The 24,995-nt window shown below is 45.0% G+C and overlaps 1 protein-coding gene across 3 annotated transcripts in view; it reads left to right on the forward strand.

The window, feature by feature from the left end:
* Positions 1-11,160: 11,160 nt before the first annotated feature.
* The window catches only part of ADCK1 (aarF domain containing kinase 1), a 113,787-nt gene continuing 99,952 nt past the window's right edge, over positions 11,161-24,995 (forward strand). For 2 of the 3 annotated variants that reach the window (XM_036012757.1, XM_028506803.2), the window contains exons 1-3: positions 11,161-11,267; positions 19,121-19,266; positions 21,759-21,842. In XM_036012757.1, coding sequence (XP_035868650.1) covers positions 19,132-19,266; positions 21,759-21,842 — 219 coding nt within the window. In that variant the 5' untranslated portion in view covers positions 11,161-11,267; positions 19,121-19,131. Of the gene's footprint in view, positions 11,268-19,120; positions 19,267-21,373; positions 21,479-21,758; positions 21,843-24,995 lie in introns of those variants that run through there. The other variant, XM_036012761.1, reaches the window with a different exon arrangement.

The following is a 24,995-nucleotide window of genomic DNA, read 5'->3' on the forward strand; positions in this document are numbered from 1 at the left end:
TTCCCTAGACCCAGAGATGTTAAGTAACTCTCATGATATCACACAGCTAACAGGATTCAGAGATAGGTCTGTCTGATTCCAACACACTTTTCAATTGACTTAGAATTCTTTATTAAGTAGGGAAAATTAAATGCTTCCAAAAGAGTAAGAGTAAGGTTTTGGAAAAGGGGAATTCTGCCTCTCTACTAGTAGGAACATAAATGAACATAACCTTTCTGCAGAGCAGTTTGACATTATGAACTAAAATGTTTTAATTCTGAAAATATTTATATTCTTTTAACTAATAATGCTATTTTAAAAAACTATATAGTACTCCAAAATAAAACTTTTCAAGGATGCTCATAGCAGCAAAGTTTTTAGTAGCAAAAATAGTTTTGATTACATATATGCTAGGAACTAAAATACTAATACAACTACTAAGAATAATGTTTTAGAATTTTTGATGACAAGGAAAATATACTGTCTTAAGTGAGAAAAGCAAATACAAAACACTATTCACAGCAGGATTTCTAATACATATTATTTAAAAGGCTAGAAGGATATATTGGGAAATGATAGTAGTGATTATCTCTGCAGGGTGGGATTATGGCTAATTTATATTTTCTTCTTTTACTTCTTTGAAATCTTCAAGTTTTAGCCATGAGTTTGCAGAACATTTTATTTGTGAAAATTTCAAATGTATTCAAAAGTAGAGAGAATAGAAAAATGAACCTGATGAATTCATCACTGGCTCTAACAATTTTCCATGGAGAGCCAATCTTGTCCATCTTACCCTTTCCTACTCCCTTGCCCAGATTACTTTGGAAGAAATCTCAAATGTCATCTCTCATTTGATGTGAAAATGTTAGCACGTGTCTCTAAAATATAAAGACTCCACTTAAAAAAACCACAACCACAGTACCATTATCATACCTAAATTTAAAAATAATTAATTCCTTAATAGCATAATATCATCAAATATCCAAGCACTATTGGCATTTCCCTGTTTATCTTAATGTTCTTATGTTTTATACATATTTTTATGTGTTCTTGGTTTTGCTTTTTGATCCAAATAAGTTTTACTCATTGTGATTTATTAATAGGCTTCATTTCTCTTTTACTTATAGGTTTCCATCCCTCTAATTTTTTTCCATGCAATATTTTATTGAAGAAACTATATCATTTGCTGGTAGGGTTTTCCATAGCCTTGATTTTGTCTTTGTGATGTTGTCCCTTCTCTGTCATTTCCTGTAAATTCTTCATTAGATTTATGGACTTGATCAGATTAAGGGTTTTGTTTTGCTTGTTTTTGAGGTGGGGTGTGGGAGGGATAAAGCAACTTCAGAGATGGTGGTGTTTACTTCTGTCAAGAAGATTCAAAGTCTGGTGGTCTTTGTTATGATTATAGTGGCCAGTTGTTTTTTTGTTGTTTTTTTTTAAGATTTTTAATTATTCATTTTAGAGAGGGAAGGGAGGGAGGGGGAGAGAGAGAGAAAGAGAGAGAGAGAGAAACATCAATGTGCGGTTGCTGGGGGTTATGGCCTGCAACCCAGGAATGTACCCTGGCTGGGAATCGAACCTGGGACACTTTGGTTCCCAGCCCGCGCTCAATCCACTGAGCTACGCCAGCCAGGGCATAGTGGCCAGTTGTGATCATTGCTTCATCCATAAGTCATTAGGGATAACAACTTGGTGATATTCTATCATTTCTTTTCCATGTATGAGCTGGAATACTTCTGTAAAAGAGAATCTACCCTTCATCAACCATTTGATTACCATTGGGAACAGACAACAAAGAGAGAATGAATGCCTGTTTTTTTTTTCCTTTAATGATTAGTTTTTTAAAATAATTAGGTGGTTTCCTAGCATTCTTCAGAAGTGATTTAATTTTTTTCAGAATATCATTATGAACACAGAGTTAAACATACCTGATGTGCTTTAATCCATTGATGTTTTTAGCTGATTGATGATGAAATTTTCCCACTTTTAGCAAGTGGGAGGCTCTTTGTGTTGACTTCTGAGTCCTTTTGACCCAACCCCAGTAGCCTTTGATAACTTCTGTGCTTTGAGTTATGACAAGATATTCTAGGATCATCATATTCATTTCCAACTTCGGATGTGGGATGACTCATTTCTCTAAGTAGCCCCATTTTCTCTTAGTAGGACAATCTGTGTACTAGGAGGTGGTAAATAACTGATGTTTTATAAAAGGAATAATAGACACTGGATGGGGAATGGCAGTTAAAAATAGGTAGAACTATAAAAATGTTACAGCCCAAGACCCCTTTAGAGACAGGGACCTAGTCCTATATAGGACTAGTCCTATATAGAACTCAACACGAATGTCCACCCATTCAGCAAACTTACTTTACAAAGGTGGGTAACACTTTCAAAAGGTCTACATGCATGGATAAGTTGTTGCTACCTCAAAAATTAATGTAAATAGAATGCTTCACTTGCCTTAACAGTGGCTCTTGGCTTATGGTACAGAAAAGAATCATTTAGAGAACTTGTCAAAATACAGATTTCTGGACTTTGACAAGTTCCCCCTCCAGACTGTCTGAATCTGAAAATAGAATTTGTGTTTTAATAAGGCTTAGAATTTGTATTTTAATGAGATTTCCAAGTGATTTTGAAGAAGGTGGTCCTGCCAACTACCTTTTGGGGTAGTTGCAAGATGGATACACAGATAGACAAAGCAGGGGAGGGGGGATATGCCTCAGAAGAGTGGACCTTGGAGCATACTTCTGATGATTAAACCACATTTAAAAAATTTAGTGATTCTCTTTTTCTGATTGGAAAAGGATTTTATTCTCTGTGGAAACATTTTTAAAATGTATTGACTTTTAGTGTGTATGTGTGAGAGAGAGGCAACAAATCATTGTTGTTTCACTTATTTATGCATTCATTGGTTGCTTCTTGTATGTGCCTGGACTGGAGATTGAACCCACAACCTTGGCATATTGGGATGATGCTCTAACCAACTTAGCTACTCGACTAGGGCTTCTGTGGAAAATTTTTTAAATAATAGAAAGGCAAACAGAAGAACATAAAAGCTACCTGCAAACCTCTTACCCAGAGACAACATCCATTACATTGATATATATGCTTCCAGACTTCTAAAGGGCATATCAATTGCTCAATTGCTTTTTTGTGTGTATGTGCGCCAGCAGACACCATCAGTGACTTGCTTGGAGTCCCTCAGCTAGCAAGTGGGAGAGTCCACACTGCAACCCAGCTACTGGATCCTGAACTTCATTATGCTCAGGGACAGAGGAGATTTTCCCCAGCCCCCAACCCCAGTATTACTTTAGACATAGGTCTACAAAGTACTTTAAGAATTAATTGTAAAATTAAAAAAATTATCTGTGTCTACCACCAGGCTATAGAGTTCTTTTTTTTTTTTAAGATTTTATTTATTTTTAGAGAGGGAAGGAAGGTGGAGAGAGAGAGAGAGAGAGAGAAAGAGAGGGAGGGAGGGAGGGAGAGAGAAAAACGTCGATGTGCGGTTTCTGGGGGTCATGGCCTGCAACCCAGGCATGTGCCCTGACTGGGAATCAAACCTGCAACACTTTGGTTTGCAGCCCACGCTCAATCACCACTGAGCTACGCCAGCCAGGGCTGGCTATAGAGTTCTTAGCAGGGCGGGGATATCATCTTACTTATGTCAGTATCCTGAAAACAAGGTCTGGTGCTCAGTAGTAGCTCAGTACCTGGAACATCGTAGATACCCAACAATTGTTCCCTCCAGTCAGGGAGATAATTAGGACTCCATGGCCTCTCATGAAACTGAGTTGCAGGTGCCCCCGATTTCCCAACACTGACCTGGTATCCTCCCAAAGAAGCAGTTTTGTCGCATCCTAGTGTTCAAGAAACAGAATGCCTTCCTGAAAACCTGATGTGGGAATATGGGAGGGTATTACTGTCCAGACATTTCCTGATGAAGCTCCCTTCAGTCCTGTCAGTTTTCTGGAGAATGGGGCAGCTGAGTGCTGGGGGTACTGGTCTGGCAAAGGGGACCCAGGCAGGGCTCTAACTGTGTGTACTACACCACCTAAAATGACCCAGTGTCCCACCAGGGGCACTTGTACCATAGTTTAGAAAGTCCCCATGTAGACGATGGCATTGTGGATGTAGTGTTTTAGGTGGTCCTTTGTGGGATGTCTTTGAAGGGGCAGATTCTGGAGGAAGGGGGACTGGATGGAAGTCTATGGGAAAGTCTAGAGATGAATGTATGGGGAGCTTGACAGTGTTCGTGGTGATAGGAATGGGGAGGAAGGGGAAGATGGGAAGGGTGTATAGAAGGAGGTATCAATAGGCTGAGTTAGCTAGTGGTGAGTGAACTGAGAAGAATGAAAAGAATGACCTGAATTTGGATCTGGGGACCCTGGAAGAACAGCAGTGCCCAGGCAGGCACAAAGATTCAGGGCCAGGAAGCTGGCTAGGTCCTTCTGGGAAAACCAAAAGAGCAATTCTCTATCACTAATCTTTGTGGGAATATCTTCTCCTTTGCTTCTGTCTAGAATATCTATGGTTAAAGATAAGGATTTGCCCCCCCTCACATTTTAGCAAAAGAGGCATGATAGGTGGATGGCAAAGCCTCCTTTTCCTACAGAAATGCCAACTCACCCACCTGCCCCATCAGCAGGGTGACCAGGGTTTCTGCCAGCAGCTCTCAGGGGAAGCCATAAGACACTTTCCTCTTTCAAGATCAAATCAGCCCTTGACATGACCCACAGTTCCAATTGCCCTTCTTTTCTGATGAGAAGGTGCTCAGTGCCTCCTCTGTCCTCCTTTCCTGGCTACAGAAGGGTGGTGTGAGAGTTAATTTCTCAAGAAAACTAAAAAAGACACAAAGATCCCCAGTCTCCATCTCATGTGAGCTAAGACCTTCTTTGGGTGTAGAGGGTCAGTGCAGACAAAGGCGCTCTGATCACTCTTGATGGTTTCTCGCTCTAATTATAGAAAGTATTTAGCTATTGTTCCCTAATTGCTTGCTGCAGTTGGGTTTGAGCATTGTCTTCTTCTTTTTTTTTTTTTTAAAGCCTGGTTTCTGATGAGTTGTTCTTTTTTTTTCTTTCTTCTTTGGTCCATTGCCATTCCAGCGCCTGGCTGTTCCATTGGAGAAATGAAGGAGGTGGCATGTATTTCTGGAGAAGCCACATTCCCTCACCTAGTTGTTTCCATGGCTTCCCCTCTCTTCCTCTCAGATGCCTAACAGAGAGGAAGAGAATTAACATTTACTGAGCATCCATTTGGTATGTGCCAGGCATGGTGCTAGCTCTCACATAGGTTGTCTTTCTCAATCCTTGCAGCAACCCTGAGAGGTAGATACTATTACACTCAATTTATAGGTGAGGAATCTAAAGCACAGGAAGGTCTCACAGCCAGAAGTAGCTGACCTAGGATTTGAACCCAGTGAATTAGAGCCAAGATCCAAACTCAGGTTTTTCTGATTCATGTTGCCTCTCTCAAGAGAGCCTGAGAGCTTTTATAGACTTTGGTGTTGGTGCTCCGACCACTGTGGGAGATTTGGGGAATCCTGCTCCCTTACCCTGAAAGTGGCTATTTCTAGGTTCTCTGCTGAAGGTCTGGGATTCCTGTGTTGGTTCATGACAGGTGGAGAGATTTTCAGTATAATGGTAGCAATAACAAAGAGGAAAGCCACCTCCCCACCAGGGTCCTACAGGAAACAGCTGGCATGTTCAAGGGTTCCAATGCAGAGTGGAATGAATGGACTGTGTGGAAGAGCTATGGGCAGTTGAGGGAATGAACAAGTGGTAGGGAAGCAGCTGGGTACTAACATGGCAGGAAGCCATCACCACCCTTAGGTCTAAAGCGGTACCATGTGGCAATGGTGTTCCTGAGTCCAGCAAGAGCTGGGACTAGGGCAGCGGTAGCCTGATGGGAGCTGTGGTTGGAGAGGAACCCATCCCCTGCTGCAACACAGACAGGAAGGACAGGTCACACAGGAGTGTGTGTGTGAGTGTGTGTGTGTGTGAGAGAGAGAGAGAGAACAAACATAGACACTTCTGTTCTTCAGTCTCCTGTCTCCTGCTCATGGTCAAACCTAACTAGAAGACAGATGGCAGGGAAGCCCTGGGGAAGCAAGCAGTGCTGGCCAGCGTCCTGGGGCGGAGGGCAGGGCACAGAAGAGTGCAGAAAGCACTTGGGGAGGGTACAGAGGATACTCAGCATGGGGATTACTCACGTGTGTCCTCTGTGCCAATCCTAGGAGGTAGCACGTGGCTTCCATCAGCATGGAATCATGGAACGTGAGACTTGGAAGAGCCCCTTGAGTTCTGCCAGTAAACTCCCTTTGCTTTGCACAAGAGGATCCTGAGTAACTGACTGGTAGGTCCAAGGTCTAAGGCTGGCAGCCAGTTAGTAGCATAGGCAGGACTAGAACCCACTCACCTAGTTCCCAGTTCATCCTGCCCCCTAATCTGAATGCTAAGGTCACTTAATGGTTGGTAATAAAAGATCAAGCACTGAGCCAGCTTCCCTATTTCCTCTTAAAACTGCTCAAAGACCTCAGGGCACAGTTTACTTTGGTTCCAGATACTTGCCTCAAATCATTCCCTCTCTAAATATATCTGTGATCAGAGTGGGCTGCCCGATGCGGAATGCGGGCTCTGGGGTCAGAATCATTGGGTACAATCCCAGCTTTGCCCTTATAGAGTGACCTTGGACAAGTTAGTTAACTCTCTGTGCCTTTGTCTGCTCAATTATAAAATGGAAAATAAAGATATCTATGTGGATTATATGAGAAAATATATTTAAAGCACTGAAAAAATAAATACTTGATACATGATAGCATGTGTATTTATTTATTTGCATAGAAATGTATACGGAATATATATCTCTATATCTCCAATACACTGATTTAGAACTCTGGCTATGCATTCCCATGGTTTTTATTCCTTACTGAGAGAGATCAGCTGTTTTTCACAAGGATTTTTCCTCTCCCTTATGGCAGTTAAGAAAACTTAAGGGTATGTCAGTTATAGCCCAATGAATCTGAAAAAAAAGAAAAAGGAAAAAAACCCTGAAGGGCCTGGGTAATGTATCTTTTGGGAGATTCTTCAGCCAGGCAGAGGCAGATAAGAATTCATATTACTTTTTTTGGCCCCCAGGTTGCAAATTAAGTCCAGATAACTCACCTTGACTTATTTCCTCCCAGGTATTAAAAAAATTTCCTTTAGCCTTTCATCAAGCCAGGTCAGCCTGACCACCTCATGGAGCAGGCCAAGCAAGTTTCCATGTCATGGTTATTGAAACCTAGAAGTGTCCAGAGCCAGCAGACCCCAACTTCTGCTTTTCCACCCCAGCACACAAATGTATAGACACCAATCCTCTGACAAATGATAACTGGCCCTCTGGGGTAGCAGAACCCTGACCTTCTGACCCTAAGTCTGGGGTTGACTGCCTCTGTTCTGCTGGGACATTCTGTCCTGGGGAAGCGCTAATACAAGCTTCCTGGTCTCCAGCTCATGCTTCCTTTAGCTACCGATATGGATGCAACCTCTTTAGGGTGTTGCCCACCTTTGAGATGCTGTTAGCACCAAATGTGGCTTTCCTGCTTCCCTTACCAGAGGCCTCAAGCTCTCCCTCCTGCATAGAACACAGTTTCTTTATCACTTCATCTGTGTTGGTCTTTTCTCCTTGCCTTAAGGAAGAACCTTGTGTTTGGTTTCTTTTGCTTTTCCTCTGGTTGGCTGCTATGTGATGCTTTCTCCCCGATGGTCCATGTCTCAGACAAGATACACAGCGTCCTGCATGAAACCCTCTCTTGAACAGTATTCCAAATACTCAATTTACCAACCCGTCCTTGCTGCCCCAGAAACACAACTGGGACTCTGGCAGATTCTGAAAGAAGATAGTTGCTTCCTTTTATGTCTTTGGTTGCTCAGTGCATTTTGTATTAGCTTCTCTGGTCATATCCCATCTCAGTTTAAAACATGTTTCTCAAACACGCCAAGATCTTTTTCATTCCCGGGTCTTTGCACTTGTTATTCCTTCTGCTTGGAACATACTTCCTCATCTTCCCCATGGCTGACTTCCTCATCCACCAGGTTACGGCATCCTCAGAGACGCCTTGTCTGACTGCTCTGTCCAGTTGTTCTTTACCACACTCCCCTGCTCCTTTCCTTCACAGGCTTTACCATATCATGCAACTATCCTGTTATTTCTTTGCTTGTCTATTGTCTGTCTCCTCCTACCCCACCCAAATGACACTTTCCAAGGGCTGGGACCTTGCCTGTTTTGTTCACCATTATACTCTCTGTGGTTTTACATTGCCCATTTTTAATTTAAATATCTTTATGTCTTTTATGTATTCTGCCATATCTTTATGCTTATTTTATATGACTTTTCCTGTGCTGGAGCTGCTCCTTAATACCCTTCTCCGGGGAGCCGCTATTCAAGCTTTAATTCCCAGCCTACAGGTCAGTTCTTAATTTACAGAGCACTTCAAATTCTCCTGGGCAAAATTAATTCTCCCTTCTTTGTGTTCTTATACCGCTTTGTTCATACCTCTATCCTAACACTTCTCCCACCACTTGGGAATTATTAATTTTCTAATGTTAACATCTATATGTTGCAGACCGAAAATGGTGGAGGCTATATCATGCAACTCCACATGGCTGCTATCTTTGTGTTGCAAATGTCTTCTCTGGCTTGTCTTTTTCTTCATGCTTTTCAGTGAAGAGAAGTTTTTGAATTTAATGCAGTCCAAATTTGTCAAAGTTTACACTACCTAGAGATTATAGAATGTTTTCCTTGATTTTCTTTCAAAAGCTCTGATTTTTGCTTTTCCCCTTTAAAGTCTTTAATCTACCTGGAATTAGGTTTTGTGTGGGGGTGAGTTAGGACTTTAACAGATAACTAGTTGTTCCAGCTTATGCAAGGTCTATCCAGAAAAAGTCCAGCCATTGTTAGTATAACGAGAACAGTTTGCATGACATAGAGGTAACCTGGCAGCCAAGGAGAGTGGACTGGAATGTGCATACATGAACAATGACAACTTCACTGTACTACTGCCACATTCAAAATGACTGAACAAGTAGACCAATGAATCTGCACCAAATTTTGCATTGAGCTTGAACATTCCTCTGTGGAAACTAATTGGATAATTCAGAAGGCTTTTGGGGACAATGCAGGGAGTGCAGTACAAATAAAAGTGTTGTACAAATGCTTCCAAGATTGGCAGCTTCATCACAACAACATGCCCACTCATGCATCTTGTCTCATGCAGAGTTTCTGGCAAAACATCAAATCACCTAGGTGACTCAGCCCCGCTACAGCCCAGATTTGGCTCCCTGAGACTTCTGGTTTTTCCCAAAACTAAAACCACTTTTGAAAGGGAAGAGATTACAGACTGTGGGTGAGATTCAGGAAAATACAATGGGGCAGCTGATGGAGATTCCAACAAAGGATTTTGCAGAATGTTTTGAACAGTGGAAGAGACACTGGGAGGTCTGTGTGAAGTCCCAAGGTGCCTAGTTTGAAGGGGACTGAGGTGCCATTGTCCGATACACAATGTTTGTTGTATCTTCGTCAGTAAATGTTTCTATTTTTCATATTATATGGCTGGATACTCTCTGGACAGACGTCATATACTGAACAGGTTATCTTCCTCCACTGCTCCGTAATGCCAGCTCTGTCGTATCAAGATTCCAAACATGGGAGGACCTGTTCCTGGGCTCTTTGGGCTGTTTCATTTTCCCCTTCTGCCTATCCTTATACTAATGCCACATGTCTTAATTTTTATAGTTTTATAATAAATGGCTATATATGGAAGGGTATGTCCTTAAAACATGTTACTCTTCCTCAAGAGTATTTTGGCTATTGCTTTGCCCTTTGTTTTGACATGTAAATTTTAGATTACTTTGTGAATGTCCAGAAAAGGTCCTGTTGGAAATTTAATTGCATTGAATCGATAGATGAGTCCCACCCCCAATTCTGTCCCCGCCGAAAGTAGCTCAAGAGATGTTTGTAGAATGCACGAACATCTGATGAATGTGTCTAAAGTACATCTCATAACAAACATTCGATAGCCGTCAGTGAATGAATAAATGGGGCCAATGATAATTAAGATGAATCAGCACATTCTTACTATTTAGCAGCTGCAAGTAAATTGCAAATAAATTTTTTCCTCACCTACTTGTTCTAATACTTTATTTAAAAATACATGACCTGTTACAGAGGATATATGAAAACTTATGTTAATCAATGAAATAACCTTCTTGATTAAACAACATATAATGAACAATGCTTCCCTGAATTAGGGAACAGGATGTACGCCTTAAAACAAAGGCTGGGTCTTGGCTGGATGGCTCAGTTGGTTGGAGCGTGGTCCTGTACACCAGAAGGTTGCAGGTTTGATTACCAGTCAGGGCACATACGTAGGTTGTGGGTTTGCTACCTGGTCAGTGCATGTATGGAAGGTAACTGATCATATTTCTCTGTCACATAGATGTTTCTCTGTCTCTCCCTCTAAAAATCATTAAAAACATATCCTCAGGTGAGGATAAAAAAAAAAAAAGGCCTGGGGTTGTCAGGCCTGCCATAAATGCTAACAGCCTTTTGCACATATTACAGGAACTGGCTTCTGAAAAGTAGGCTGACTCCAGCAACTGGTGTTCTCACTCCGGCAGACTTGCTGACTCTCAACCATAAAAAGGGGACCTCTGCTTGATTAGTTTGGAGATAACCATCGGAATGGACTATGTCAACTTACACTAGAGACCTTTCAACCTTCCTCCCACAATCTTTGTTCTACTTTCCCTCTCCCTACTGATAAAAACTCGAGCCTGCACTGAGATGTTAAGATGGGCTTGGCGGCACTTGAATAAACCGCTTTCCTTCTCCCCAGCACATGTCTCAGGAGATTGGCTTTCGTTGAGGAAGGCAGCTGAAACTGCGTTTGGTTAGAAACCCACAACTCGATCCTCTACTGAACACTTTCCTAATTGGAAAGCCTTTCGAAAAACAAATCTTCAGGAAGATTCTGTGTCCGCAACCCGGGGAAAGAATCAAGGCCATCTGATAGGTAAAGTACCTGTGATCCCTCTGCCTCCCCGCGTTCTGCGGTCAGGCGGGACCTCGTGGTTCTTTGTCCCGGGTCCCTACGGCTTAGGGAACCAAAAGAACTACAAGTCCCAGCAGGCCGCGCGGCGCCCCGGCCTAACCAAACGGAATCAGGGGGTGGAGGAGAGCGACACTGCCTGAAAACTCCCCGTTACTGGCGTCGGGAGGCCGGGTACAGAAGCTGGGTTTCCCTCAGGGTGAGTAGGGTGGCCACGCTGGGGCGGGAGCAGAGCTGGGGCCGCCAGGGTCTCGTGGCGCATGCAACCCCGGGCAGCCAGTGTGGAAGCTCCGGGCGCCACCCCTGCTTGGGCTACCGCAGCCACCTCGGGAGCCGGGAGGAGACCCCAGTCAGTGACCTTGTCCCCCTGGGCATTGGCGCTTGGCTCAGGTGACTGGAAGTGCCCTGCCTTCTCTGCAGCGACTCTGCTGCCTGGCGTACCAGTGGGCTGAAGCGTGGACTGGTTGTTTCTTTGGCCCAGCCTTGCCTGTAGGCAGAGCTGAGCTACAGGAGGGCAGCAGGTGGCTCACCCAGACATCCTCACCCCCAGATAGTCTGTGAGCTCCAGGACGCAGGCAGCTGGGGCAGGAGCGTGACCTGAACAAGAGCAGCGGCAATGCAGAAACCCAGATCCTTCTAGCAGCTGGACGTGCGGCATTTGCCAGAGCGCTCCTTACTTCCATCACCTTACCGAGCCCTGTGCTTTCGTGTTTTGGCCGCACAATGAATGAGTGCCTACGACAGCCAGTGTCTGGAGAGCAGCCTTTGAAAGACAGCTAATACAGCTCTCTCCCCAGCTTAAGTGGCATTTACTTTCTACTGACAAGGAAGTCATTCAATTCAACGAGTATTTATCGATTACTTTCACGATGCTTGGCACTTCGGGGATGCTCCAGAAATATTTGCCCAGTTGAAAGTGAACTAGAGTTTATCTGTGCCTTCACATGTTTTCTCTAAGCATTTTCTCATTGCAGTGGTTCTCACATGTAGTGTGTATCGCAATCACCCAGAGGGCTGTTACAACACAGTGTGGGACCCCGTCCCCAAAGTTTCTGATTCAGTGTCTGGGCCTGGAGCAAGAATTTGGCTCCCTTAGAAGGTGGGGTATTGCTGGTTGGGGGACTTATTTTTGAGTTCTACTGTTGTATAGTAAAAAATTCTATGATCTTAAAGCTCCAACTCTTTACACTTGGTTATGGGCTTTTTCCATCCTTGTTTGATGGTTTGATTTTGTAATTATAGTAAACACATAAGTGTTACTTTGTACACTGTTAATTCTCCCCACATTACTTTACAGACAAATCTTAATGTAGTTTATACTTCCTGGAATACATCATATTTTATCTTATTGTGCCATAACTGGCTTGGCTAGTTCTCAGCAGCCCTTAGGGATGCAAGGTTTGACCTCTGCTCAGAGAGTTTGCCTTTCATTTCTTTCTGATGTACACATTTTCTTGTCAGACAAGGGACCTGTAAGAGAAGAATAGTGCTTGATTCAGGCACCCATTCCTTCCCTCTCCCATCCCCCTCAACTTACTGATTTACCTCCTGGGCTTAGATTTTCACACCAGAGGGACTCCAGTGACCCCACCTCAGGCCCAGGAAGCCACTTGTTTACCTTTACCCTGTGCTCTCTTGGTTGGAAAGACACACCTGTATTCAAGTTCAGGCTCCGACACTCACTAGCTTTTCTGCTGGGTTTCTTACCTTTTCTAAAACTCAACTTCCTTATCTGTACAATGGGGTTCTAATAGTGTACACGTCAGAATGTATTGTGCAAGCTGCGTGAGGTGTTTAAGCACTTGGCAGTCTACCTCTCCTGTTGGAAGCTCACACACTTAACCTCCTGCTGGCTCTTGGCACTTGGTTTGCCACTGTTCTCCCTGAGCCCCTCTTTCCCAGAATGGAGACTTTTTATTCCTTGCTTGGGCGAGATTTATTTTCCCTGTCTACTCTGGGACCTTGGCATCCGTCAGGGATTCCTTTATTTCCTCAATATTGATTCAGCCACCTTCTGGCATCAAACACTAGGAGGGGAGGGTGGCCACATTGGGACTGCATCACTCTTGGGCAGGGCAGATTGTAAACCTGCTCAGGCCAACTAGAAGGTCCCTGGGCATTGATTCAGCATCTCTCCAGACTGGAGACACGATGGTACCGTCATCTTGTTTGCTTTTTTATCCATGACAGGCACCAGGTTTCCCTAAAAACCTGATTACTTGAAAGGTATGACTGGGTCTTTTCCAGCCTTGGGAGCAGCCCAGAAAAAAATAATGCTCATTTGTCTAATACTCTGTCTAGGAAATGGGAGGAGGCTGTGGTCCTTTTACAGGATTAAAGCAATGAAAGCCCTAAATGCCTTTCCTCTGGCTATTCTCAACTGTGCACCAGGCAGGGCAAGGTGATTCCCAGCTTATTGTCCCGAATGTGGCCTGGGGAGGAGGCTGGGGATGGATGATAACTGAAAAGGTGTAGCCACTCGCTGGCCCATGAACTGGAAGTGTTTGGTTCCCCATTTAGTTCTGTCCAGGGGATGGATATTTTATTTGACCGTCAACTTCCATTTGTAGAACTTTGCAGACTTTTGCTGTTGCCTCATTTCATCCCCCGCTGGGGTGTTCCCTAATGGTCCGACGAGATGGATTCCATTCTTATCATAGATTTGACATAACACAGCTCTCCTTAGTGTTTCAAAGAATCAGTTGTTTCTGGTGAGGTGATGTGGTTGCTCTGGTGACAGGGTGTTGATTTCCAGGGCTCCCAGCAGCATCTCCCACATGCCTGGCATTGTTTGGGTGCAGCAAGTAGAGGGTCAGAAATCATAGTCCCTGCCCACGGTGACTGATGCAGGTAACCTGGGAACAGTGTTAAGAACGCTGGTGAACGGAGGTGTGCGAATGCCTGTCAAGGAGGTCATGTGCCATGAAGAAAGGGGCCCAAGCTCTCACTCCACTATTGAGTAGCTGTCACCTGGGGCAAATCACACACCCTCTGTGCTCCTGGGGTTGCTCACTTGTACCTGGGCTGATGATAACATTTATCTCGTCCCGCTCGCTTGTGTGGAATGCCTAATGAGATAAGCAGTACAAAGGGCTTTGGAGAGGTTAGTTATTGCTATTATTATCTTATGATTAGGTTTAGGGTCTTGATGGCATCAGACCCCCCCCCCCCCCAAGTGTGTGCTTATTATGACAGGAAACTCAGGTGAAAGTCAAAAAGGCAAGTAAACAGAAGAGGGCAGGTGATTCATTAGCAAAGGGTTTAATAATAAAAGGTGTTTTTCATGGACAGACATATTTCACGGCTGACAGGGTCTTTTAAAATACCCTGAAGGAAGCAGCTCATTTGCATGTTAAAGACTCACTGACACCTTATGGAAAACTCCAGCTCCAGTCTATTTAGACACAGTTTGGCTCCTATATCATCTGTTTTATGTTTTTCAATTTCCACCTCTTTTATTATTGAGGACATTTGCATGAAAACCAGGTCTTGGGAGTTGTGTCTGCTTCACCGCTTCCCCACCTGGAGGTTGTCTCAAGGCTAGGGGTGGCCTCATCACCTAGAGGGACAGACGTGGAGGACGGTGAACTAGGAGGTGGGATTCAGAGGAGGCAAGGGCTGGGATCTGGTGCTGGGAGTGGCCAGAGGAGGATGGCTATCCAATTGTCAGCCTTGCTCTAGGATTCTCAGCTGGGGACCTCTGTTGTTACTGCCTCTGCCCAGGCTCATGGGATATAGTTTATTCATTCATCGATATATTCATCCAGTAAATACTTTTGGAGCACCTACTGTGAGCCAAGCCAAGGTTTGGCAAACTATAGCTTGAGCACCAAATCTGGTCACACCCATTACTTATCCTCTAGACTGCTTTTGGCTTTGAGCTATAATACAGAGTTGAATTGTGACATTAGAGTCTGCAAAGCCAGAAATATTTACTATGTATATGGCCCTTTAGAGGTGTAGTTTGTTGACTCCTGTCCTAGGCAAGGGGAACGGAAAGTACAAAGGCTCTGAGGCCAGGAGGTGCCTGGCATGTTTGAGGAAAAGCAAGGAGGTCAGGGCCATTGGAGTGCAGTGAGCAAGGGGGAAGGAGGGAGGGGCTGAGACCCTGGAGGGAATTGGGCAGTTAGGTCAGGTTGGGCCGTGTAAGTCATGTCAAGGCCTCAGCTCTTCATCTGAGGGAGGTGAGAGCCATTGGAGAGTTGAGAGCAGAGGAATGCACAGTTGGCCTTAAGTTTCCAATGCTTAGAATGGACAGGGAAAAAACAGTCTCACTTATTCATTCAGTCATGTATTTTTATTAACAGACTTACTTATTAGCGAATTGTACCCTTTGCATCTGGTGGAAGAGGCAGATACAGGGCCACTTAGAGATAAAAGCAGTGCGTGATACGACCAGAGAGGAAGGAACAATGAATTCTGATTGGCTCCCTAAAGGCTTCATTGAGGGATGATGGGGGATTGAGTGTGGAGGGATATTTTGGGAGATGACGTTGGAAAGGTGGGTTGGGCAGAGGATGTGGTGGGGGCCTTGAAGGCTGTGCTAGAGAATCTGGACTTTTTGGTAGGTGGAGGGGAGGTAGGAGTGAGGCGAATGTTACTTGTGGGTTAGGATGGTGATAACTCAGGTGGCAAGGTGAAGGTTAGATGGGATGTGGGAAAGAGTTTGTAGTGGGGAATGGTTGAGTGGTTCAGGCAGGATGTGATGGCCTTCTCCTCCTCCTTTATTAATTGTACAACGTTGTGCCAAACCCTGGACCCTGAGGTGCGAGGAGTTCTTGTACGTAAGTTCTTCAGATTTTCAGAGAAGAAATGAAGTTTAAAAAAATAATGGTAAGGAAGTCACATTACTGAGAATGTTAGGCGTTACGTTAAAGCAGCATCTCACAATGCTAATTCTCACAGTGACCCTGTGAGGTAGGTACTGTCAAGAGCTCCATTTTGTATTGGTTTGGCAAAAATGTCTGTTATGCTTTTTCTGTGAAGTAACACATTTTTCATTTTCACCAATAACTTAATTGATTTATATATTTTGAGTATGTCGGCTATCTACCTCTGTTGGCTTCTAGTGGGTAGAGGCCAGGGGTGCTGCTGAACATCTTCCAATACATGAGACAGCCCCACAGCAAAGAGTTATTTGGCCAAAATGTCAGTAGTACCAAGAAACTTCAGAAACCACTTTTGACATGTTTGATCAGTCACAGCACCTTCTCCATACACTACACTAGTCTGTTTTTGCATTTCGGTTGTGTTTTTACCTTTCTTGAAATGACAAAGCATAATACACTGAAAATGGTGTGTATGTTCTTCCATCTTCAATATTAAAATGGCTGTACAAAAATTCACCACTTTTGATGTTTTTTAAAAATGAATGCTGCTGTGGCAGCTGTCACAATACATTCTAACAAAATTATTTCAAATGAAGTTCAAGATAACTAAACATTGTTGTCTTGAGCTACTAGGGCATTGTACGGAAAAAACGTAATGGACTTTTTGGCCAACCCAATAGATGATTACGTGGAGGTCCCAAGGGTCTGTGACCTGCTTGAGGTCACACAGCTGGTGAGCAGTAGAGCCAGGACTCTTTCTGGCTCATACTGCATTCCTTTTTTTTTTTTAGGGGATCAATTCCCTTTTTTTTTTTTTTAAAGTCCTTACCTCAGGATATATTTATTGATTTTAGAGAGAGGGGAGGGGAGGAAGGGAAGAAGAGAGAGAGAGAGACCAAGAGACAGAGAGAGAAACATTGATTGCTTGCCTCCCATACACCCCACAACTGGGGATTGAACCTGTGACCTAGGTATGTTCCCTGACTGGGGATCGAACCTGTAACCTTTTGGCATACGGTACAATGCTCCAACCAACTGAACCACTTGGCCAGGTCTCATACTACATTCTTAACATGGACTTCTCTGCAGGCCCCACAAGGAAGGTGCCTGGATCACCTCTTATGGACCTTTTCGTACTGATGATCTTGAACAAGGACGGTGTGAAAGGAGCTGAGGGCACTCCATGCTTCCAGGTCTGATTGGGAATCTGTGCCTTGGAAGAAACAAGGTGGAGGATGACCTGAGCATGCCACCCTATTGGATAGAAAACACTGTAGACTGAGGGTGTAGAGATCACAGTGAAAGGGTGGGATTAGGTGGGGGCCTGCTGGGCTGTCAGAAGTGGGGCGCACAGAAGTCTGCTGGGAGCTGACAGGCAGGGGAGCAGTGGGACCCTTTGCCACAGCCTGGCGTTGGGTGAAGAAACAACAACAGCAGTGGTGGTAATAGCGGTGGCCACTCTGTTCCTACTGTGCAGGTGGCACCTTGCCAAACATTGTGCACGATTTCTTCATTCCTCAACACCCGTCAGATAGGCACAGCTGTTATCATCCCGTTTTACAAACAAAGTCACAGCATTCAGAGAGCGCAGGTTGCCCCTGCTTACCCAGTTTGTATGTGGCCTCGTCTGGACCCGAACCCAGGCCCTCGGACTCTGGAGTGCATGTTCTCAACCACCAAGTGCCCCTGTCTGAAAGGAACCCTTGGCTTATTAAAATGTTAGCAGAATGATGTAGAGAGAGGGATATTTTCATAAGTAAAGAGAATATAAAGAAAACAATGAGTATGCTATTGTAAAAAGTGCTGAGTCCAGAAAGAGTCAAGAAAAGAGAGAGAAAGAAACAGAACAGGTAGGAAAAATAGGAAGCATAGAAGAAGATGGTAAAGCCAAATCTGAATCCATAAATTGAGACATTAAATGCAAACAGAAAAGAATCAACTATGTGCTGTTTTAGAGAAATAGCATAAAATGTAAGTTGGAAGTAAAAGAATGGAAAAAGATATACTTGTGAATACTTAAAAAAAATCTGTGGCTGCATTATAAGGCATGAGTCAAAGCAGAACATGAAGACGAGGCTGTTTGTAGCAACAGTTTCCACACAAAGGGGAAAAGGAGGCACAGAGCAGTGAGGGGTTGGCCATAGATGGAGTCCAGAGCAGAAGACACCAGGTGACAACCCGAATGTTTCTGAACGTCTGTGTAAGGGTTGCACCTGCAGGTGGCTCGGTGGTGCACTTCTCCTGGGGACACTTCTCTTTGGGAGCTGCAGCTAAGGTCCAGGGTGTTAGTCTAACATGGAATTCCCAGGAATTGAGGGGGAGGCAGCCCACCGAGTGCATGGGCCCCAGAGAGTGACCGTGTGGCCGTGCGGTGAACTGAGGCAGATCCAAGCAGGATGGGAAAAGGCATCAGGCAGGCAGGAGCCCACTGGGTCCCACTGACCGTGAGTGTGGGTTCGGTTACACAGATCCAGTCGATAGGTGGATACTGAGAACCTAACGGTAAAGCACCCTGCAGTGCTGTGAGGGCTGTCGCGGTGTTTGCACTCTAGGAGCCCACAGTCTTGACAAGGGCAAGTCTATTCTAAGCAAAAATCAGCCAAACATGGAGGGCTTACCTGGCTGCTCCTGACCAGCTGCCATTTTGGCTGTGGCCTGACCCCTTCTGACCTGGGCATAGGGGGCTAATGATGCCTGTGTGTGCTTGGTGGTATCATGAGTCACAAGCAACGATTGTTGACCTGCTCTGCTGCTTTTCCTACCTAAAACAGCATCCCTCATCACACATTCATCACCTTTCCTCTTACCCTCTTTGGTTTTCTTCTCAGCACTTAATACCAGCTGGCATTCTCATAAATTACATCTCTTTGCCTATGCTCTGTCATCCCTTCTGAGTCTAAGTGCCTCATGGGCAAGAACTTGGTCTGTTTTGTTCCCTCTGTCCCAGTACCCAGAGCAGTGCTTAGTGCTGCTAGGGAAGAATGAGGTTGAAAGTTGGCTTGTGCTGGGTACTGTGCTAAGTATTTTATACGCATGATCTCATTTTATCCCAGTGACTTTTGAGTTGGGCATGCTTCCGTTTTACAAATGAGGACACTGAGGTGCAATGAGAGTAAGGAAATGACCCAACGTCATACAACCTATTAAGTGGCAGAGCCTGGATTTGAACGCTGGTGTGCCTATGAAACTCGACTGTTCCTCTTTCTCTACTTTCCTTCTGCAGGGTCTGGGGACATGGCCCGAAGGGCCCTCAAGCTCGCTTCATGGACCAGCATGGCGCTTGCTGCCTCTGGCTTCTACCTCTACAGTAACAAGTACTTGGACCCTAATGACTTCGGCGCTGTCAGGGTGGGCAGAGCAGTTGCTACGGTAGGTTTTTTTTTTTTTTTTTTCCATTTGGGGCTGGAGAGGAACTCCAGATTACATACAGGTGTTCTTGGATGTAGCAGATGGACATGCCAGTCACACGTGTGTGGAGATACATATGTACCCTTACATGTGCAGAGCTCCCGCTACACAGTTGCACAGGCATGGCTGTCTACCCTCATGTACTGATCAGTATTCCTGTATGCGCAACCTCTGCTGTCCTATAGTTAGAGAGTGGGATTGCACAGGATCTCTGCTTTATTATTTATTTATTTATTTGTTTGTTTGTTTTTAAGATTTTATTTATTTATTTTTAGAGAGGGAAGGGAGGGAGAAAGAGAGAAAGAGAGAGAAACATCAATGCGGTTGCTGGGGGCCATGACCTGCAACCCAGGCATATGCCCTGACTGGGAATTGAACCTGTGACACTTTGGTTCGCAGCCCAAGCTCAAACCACTGAGCTACGCTAGCCAAGTATTTTTTATTTTTTTAAAAGAGTTTATTTATTTATTTTTAGAGAGAGGAGGGAGAACAAGAGGGAGAGAAACATTGATGTTTGAGAGAAACTTCTGTCAGTTCCCCTTTGCACGTCCCAAACTGGGGACCTGGCCGGCAACCCAGGCATGAGCTCTGAACAGGAATCGACCTGGTGACCCTTCAGTTTGTGGGTCAGCGTCCAACCCACTGATCTATACCAGTCAGAGCTGGACCTCTGCTTTAAAGGCTTTACATTTTAAGTTCCATATCTTATTTTAGTCACAGATTCAGAGAGTGGCGCTCCTTAGCAAATGCCTGGAAGGAAGACTTTGCTGCTTTGACTAAATTCTGCCAGAAAACTTGGTGTCTCCCTCTCTCTCTCTATGAATGGTTCCTGCTGTGGGCTCATACCCAGAGCATCTAGGCCTCAGAGGACTTTGGGGATACCCTCCCATCCCCGAACTGATGGAGAATCTGAGCTGACTATGTGACCATTGATGGTTCTCTCCAGTGGCTCAGGCACGTCATTCTGGTGTGACCATGTCCCCTCTGTGGGAAGCAGCTTTCCCAGACGGGCCTGTTTAATTGTCCCCTTTGCTTGTGGGTGGATCACCACGGGCCTCGTGCCTCTCTCCTCCTCTCTGTGCTGCAGGATGAACTCATCCTTTCTCCCCTCTGGTGAAGCACATTTTGATGCACAGCCTGTCCTGCTTGTTGTCCAACCACTTCCTTACCACTTGGTGTTGTCAAGCCTTCTCCCTGGCCTGGCTCAGAGGGGAGGCCATTGTGGTGCCTGCCCTCTAGGGGGCGCTGAGGCAGAGAATTAGGACGGACAATAGATGAGCAGGCCGTGGACGATGAAATGATTTCCATGTTTACTGAGTGCCTTTTTGGGTCTAAAACTGTCTTATATGCTTTGAGGGGTGAAAACAACCTGTTCCACCTAAACACAGCTTTGAAGGAGCTTCTGGTTGGGAAGTGCTCATGTGAATGGGCCGGAAAACAATCTAAATCTATGTACGGGCTCGAGTTGGGTGACTCAGATGACCGCTGCTGTGGGTGGGACCTCAGACACAGGAGCGAGCCCTTGGCCTGGGAGTCAGGATGAGTGCAGGGGGAGGGCGGGGGGAGCAGGGTTTGATGGAACCTTGAGGACTGGAGTTGGAAAAAGTGGTGGAAGGTTTTTACCAGGGCTTTATAAGTTAGCCACGAGGCTGTGCATTCTTTGAAGGACATGATTGTGACCTTGACCATCCTTCTGCACTGCTTAGTGACCTGGTCTTGCTCGTGAATGGTCTTCAACAAGTACGTGTCAAGTGAATTAAAGCTTTGGAGGTGTAAAGGAACAAACTCCTCTCAATATTGGCTTTGTAAGACCCTTAATTTCTAGGGTCCTCAGTTGCTCAGTTCTAAAAGGGAAGGTTTGGGCTAGGCAATCCCCACAGTCCTCCTCCCTGCCTGAGATATCTGGCAGTGTGTAATCTGATTCACCAGGAGTTTTGGCCAGGGGACCGAGAATAAAAACTTATGTAATTAGAGCAAGCATAAATGTAAAATGATGTTTACTTGTGACACAGAGAGGTGGGATAAGTTTATCCAGCAGCATTCATTCAACCAGTATTTGTTGAGCATTTACTGATATGATGTGAATCAACAGGAAGGACAAGGCCCTGTGCCTATGGAGGTGAAATTCTAGCAGAGGGGAGAGAGTCCACATACGAGGAAATAAATGAGCACGGTACTTTGGGGTGGTGGTTTGTTATGACAGACAACAGAGAGTTCCTGGTGGGCGGGGCAACTTTAGATGGGAACTCTGCTGAAGCGGTACTTGTGCCGAGCTCTGAATGACAGGAAACAGCCAGCCAGGCTAAGAGCTGGGGGGCAGAGCATCTTAGGGGTGGGACTGCCCATTCCCCCAGAAGTACCCACCTATGTCGGGGGCCTGCCACTTTAGTTCTTTGGCAGAGGAGTGATATTTGGTGTCTGGGCACTAAGTGTTCCCCTTCCTTGGTTCTCAGACAGCTGTCATCAGTTACGACTATCTCACCTCCTTGAGGAGTGTCCCCTATGGCTCAGAGGAGTACTCACAGCTTCAGTCTGAGGTAAGAGACCCATGGGACCCATCTGAGGCAGGCCAGGACTGAGAAAGTCCTGAGGTGGCTGCAGAGCCGGCACACTTCCCGTGTGCAGCTGGAGGTGGGCTGGGGACAGTGTGGGGATTGAGGGAGGGGGCCGGGGAGGAAGGAGGGAAGGACCACCTTGTTGGAGGTGCTTTAGCACCCATGGGCTCGGCTGGCAGGCTGACGTCAAACTGGATCCTGTGGTACCAAGGCTGTGAACTGCAAGGTGCTGTTGGGGAGACTCCCGTGCGTTTCTGGGGAGCGCCAGTGTCTGGGATGACTCAGGAGGGACAAGGGCTCTGTTCCTGAGATAACGCAGCTGGCTTCCAAACTGCTTTGTCAGGCAGAACCCAACTGGAAGAGGTTAATTGCTTTTCCGTCCTCTGGAGGCTACGCGGGGGCCTCTTGCAGGCCTCGGAGTGGAGCTGTTGACCCCACACACTCTGTCCTCACTCGGAATAGGGTGGCTGATTTTGATGCTGTGACGAGATTTCCCAGAGAGTTAGGGCACCAAGCAAGAGGGCAATTTTTGTTGATGCAAGTCGAGTTTGGGGTCAAATGTAGATACTTTTGGTTCCTCCAGAGAGAGGTTTGTGATAGATTTATGTGTCTTTGCTCAGCCTGGAATGCCCTTCGCCCCTTAGAAAATCCCCGGTCATCCTTCCACACTCAGCCCAAACACCCCCTTCTCAATCATCCTTGGTGGGTGGAATAATTAAATTTTAAAATTTTATTTATACTTTTCATTATGGACATTTTAGTCATCCATAGGAGTAGAGAGAATAGTATAACAAACCCCTATAGAACTGTTAGCCAGCTTCAGAAATTATTAATATTTTGCCAATGTTGTCTCATCTACTCCCCCCTTTATTTATTTATTCTCTTGTTCATACTCATTCATTCATTCATTATTATTATTTGCTTAAATACTTAAAAGCAAATTTCAAGCTTTGTATTATTTCATGTGTAAATACTTTAGTGCGTGTTTGTAATAGATAAGGACTTAAAAAAAAACCTTAACTACAATACCAGGATGATACCTAACAAAATTAATAAAAAATTAATAATATTCCTTGGTATCTTCTAATAGTCCACATTTAAATCTCCCTTGTTTTACAAAAATGTGTTTTTGAAGTTCGTTCGTTCAATTATGGATCCAAACAAGGTACATGCAGGGTCCCGCAGAAGCAAGGCCTATGTGAGTGTGGTTGGTAGTAATAATATGGGTGTAATAATTTATAGTTTTAATTTGAACATTTTGCCTAAAATGTCATATAGTATGCTTGAATGTGATCTTGTTATGTTACAGAATTATGTGCTTATGGTTTTGTAATAACGGCATTATTTGTGCTAGACCCTGTTTGTTGCATTTGGTTGATGTTTCCTAAATCTTTCCATGCCCCCCCTCTTTTTTTACATTTTTTTGAGCTATGGTTTATTGAAGAAACCAGATCCTTTATCCTATAGAATTTTCCACATTCAGGGTTTGGCTGGTTGCATCTTCAAAGTATCATTTAATGGGAAATAGATTTACATGGTACACAATTCAAAATCTATAATATTTGAACATATAAAATGATTCTCTTATTCCCGTTCCTCAGGTACCCACTTTTCCTGCCAGGCAATCATAATTTCCTGTGTATTATTTCAGAGATAGATTCCTATTTGAATTTAATCACTCTTATCTCCTTTATTCCTGCCACAAATGATAGTTGGTTACATGTGTTTCTGTTTAGATTGTAGATTCTGTTCGATCAGGGATTAGGTCTTTCTTTTTTATATCTTCTACCTCTAGTGATGATGCCCAGGGCTGAGTTGATTTAAGATCTGTTTCAACGCCAGGCTGTACCCTGCTAGCTCCTTGCCTCAGGTGAGGCCCCAGAAGGAGAGTAAGGTGTGGAACCAGAAGTCCTGAGTTTGTGCCTCAGCTTTGGGGAGGTCATTTAACCCTTTGCAGCCTCCGTTTTCCTTGTCTGTAGGCTGGAAATGGTAATACCACTAGATTATTTTGGGAAATGTACATGTAAAGCAGGTATCAAAAATAGGTCAGATGTCTGCTAAAAGGTATGCTCCTTGAGCACAGGGAGTTGGTCTGCGTTGTGTATGGCCATGTCTGAAGCATGGACAGTACGCAGGTTTGTTGAATGACTGAATGAAATGTGAGTTTGTCTTGGAAGATCTCGCAGTCTGTGAGATTTAATGCCTCCCCACTTTTCTCTGCCCTCCTTTGCCCATCTAACTAGTGCTGTGAGCCCTGGAACCCACTAGAGCGACATTCTGCAGAGAGGTCCAGGCCGGAGTACAGGGGCAGAGCGGGCAGGGGGACGGTGCCGTGGAGACAGTCACCTTTCGTGTGTAAGTCATCCGAAAGACAGTGGTGCCGCAGCCCCTGGAGGAGGTGGCAGCTTTGGGGGACGAGGAAGGGAAGTGCAGCCTGGCATTTGAAGAGAGGGCAGCATGTGGTAGTGGGCATCAGATAACAGGGGTGCAGGCTTGTCCCGGACTGGTGCCTTGGAAGGAGGAGCTAGCTGGCACCAAAGAGAATAAGTAAATACTGCAGGAGTGTGTTCTTCCATCAGAACACTTATCTGTTATCATCCAGGTGACCGATAAAGGAATGAGTGAAGGGTAAAACATAATTACCTCACCTGTCAAGCAAGCGTCCCCAGGTCCCAGACTGTGCCAGAGCCAGGAGACAAGCTTGGCAGGCAGCGACTTCAAGAAGCACATTCAAGGTTGGTGCCCAGCCGGCTTGCATCTCAGTGACTCAGCTCCTCATCAGGAGGGGGTGGGAGCCGATGTGAAGGAGTGCTGTCTAGGGGTGCAGTGGCACTTTGCTAGGCAGCTGAGGCTGTGAGGCGGGGCCCAGGTGCTTTGGAGACCCCTGGTGCTCAGGATGCTTAAAAACAGACAATGTGTATGAACTGGTCTGTCCACAGGGCAGAAAGAAGTCCTGGCTGAGGCAGACATTCATGCAGTGGGCTGGGGGGTGTAGGACTGAGTTCATTTTGACCGAGGGGTTGTGGAATAGTGGGCATATGTTAATCCTACAGCTCAGGAACCGTTCTCATCGAGAAGCCGCATCCAAACTTTCTTTTGGGGAACCGCTCATATCTCACTCCACCCTCAGCTCCA

This window comes from Phyllostomus discolor, chromosome 1 (assembly GCF_004126475.2).
Source record: "Phyllostomus discolor isolate MPI-MPIP mPhyDis1 chromosome 1, mPhyDis1.pri.v3, whole genome shotgun sequence".
NCBI classification, from domain to species: Eukaryota; Metazoa; Chordata; class Mammalia; order Chiroptera; family Phyllostomidae; genus Phyllostomus; species Phyllostomus discolor.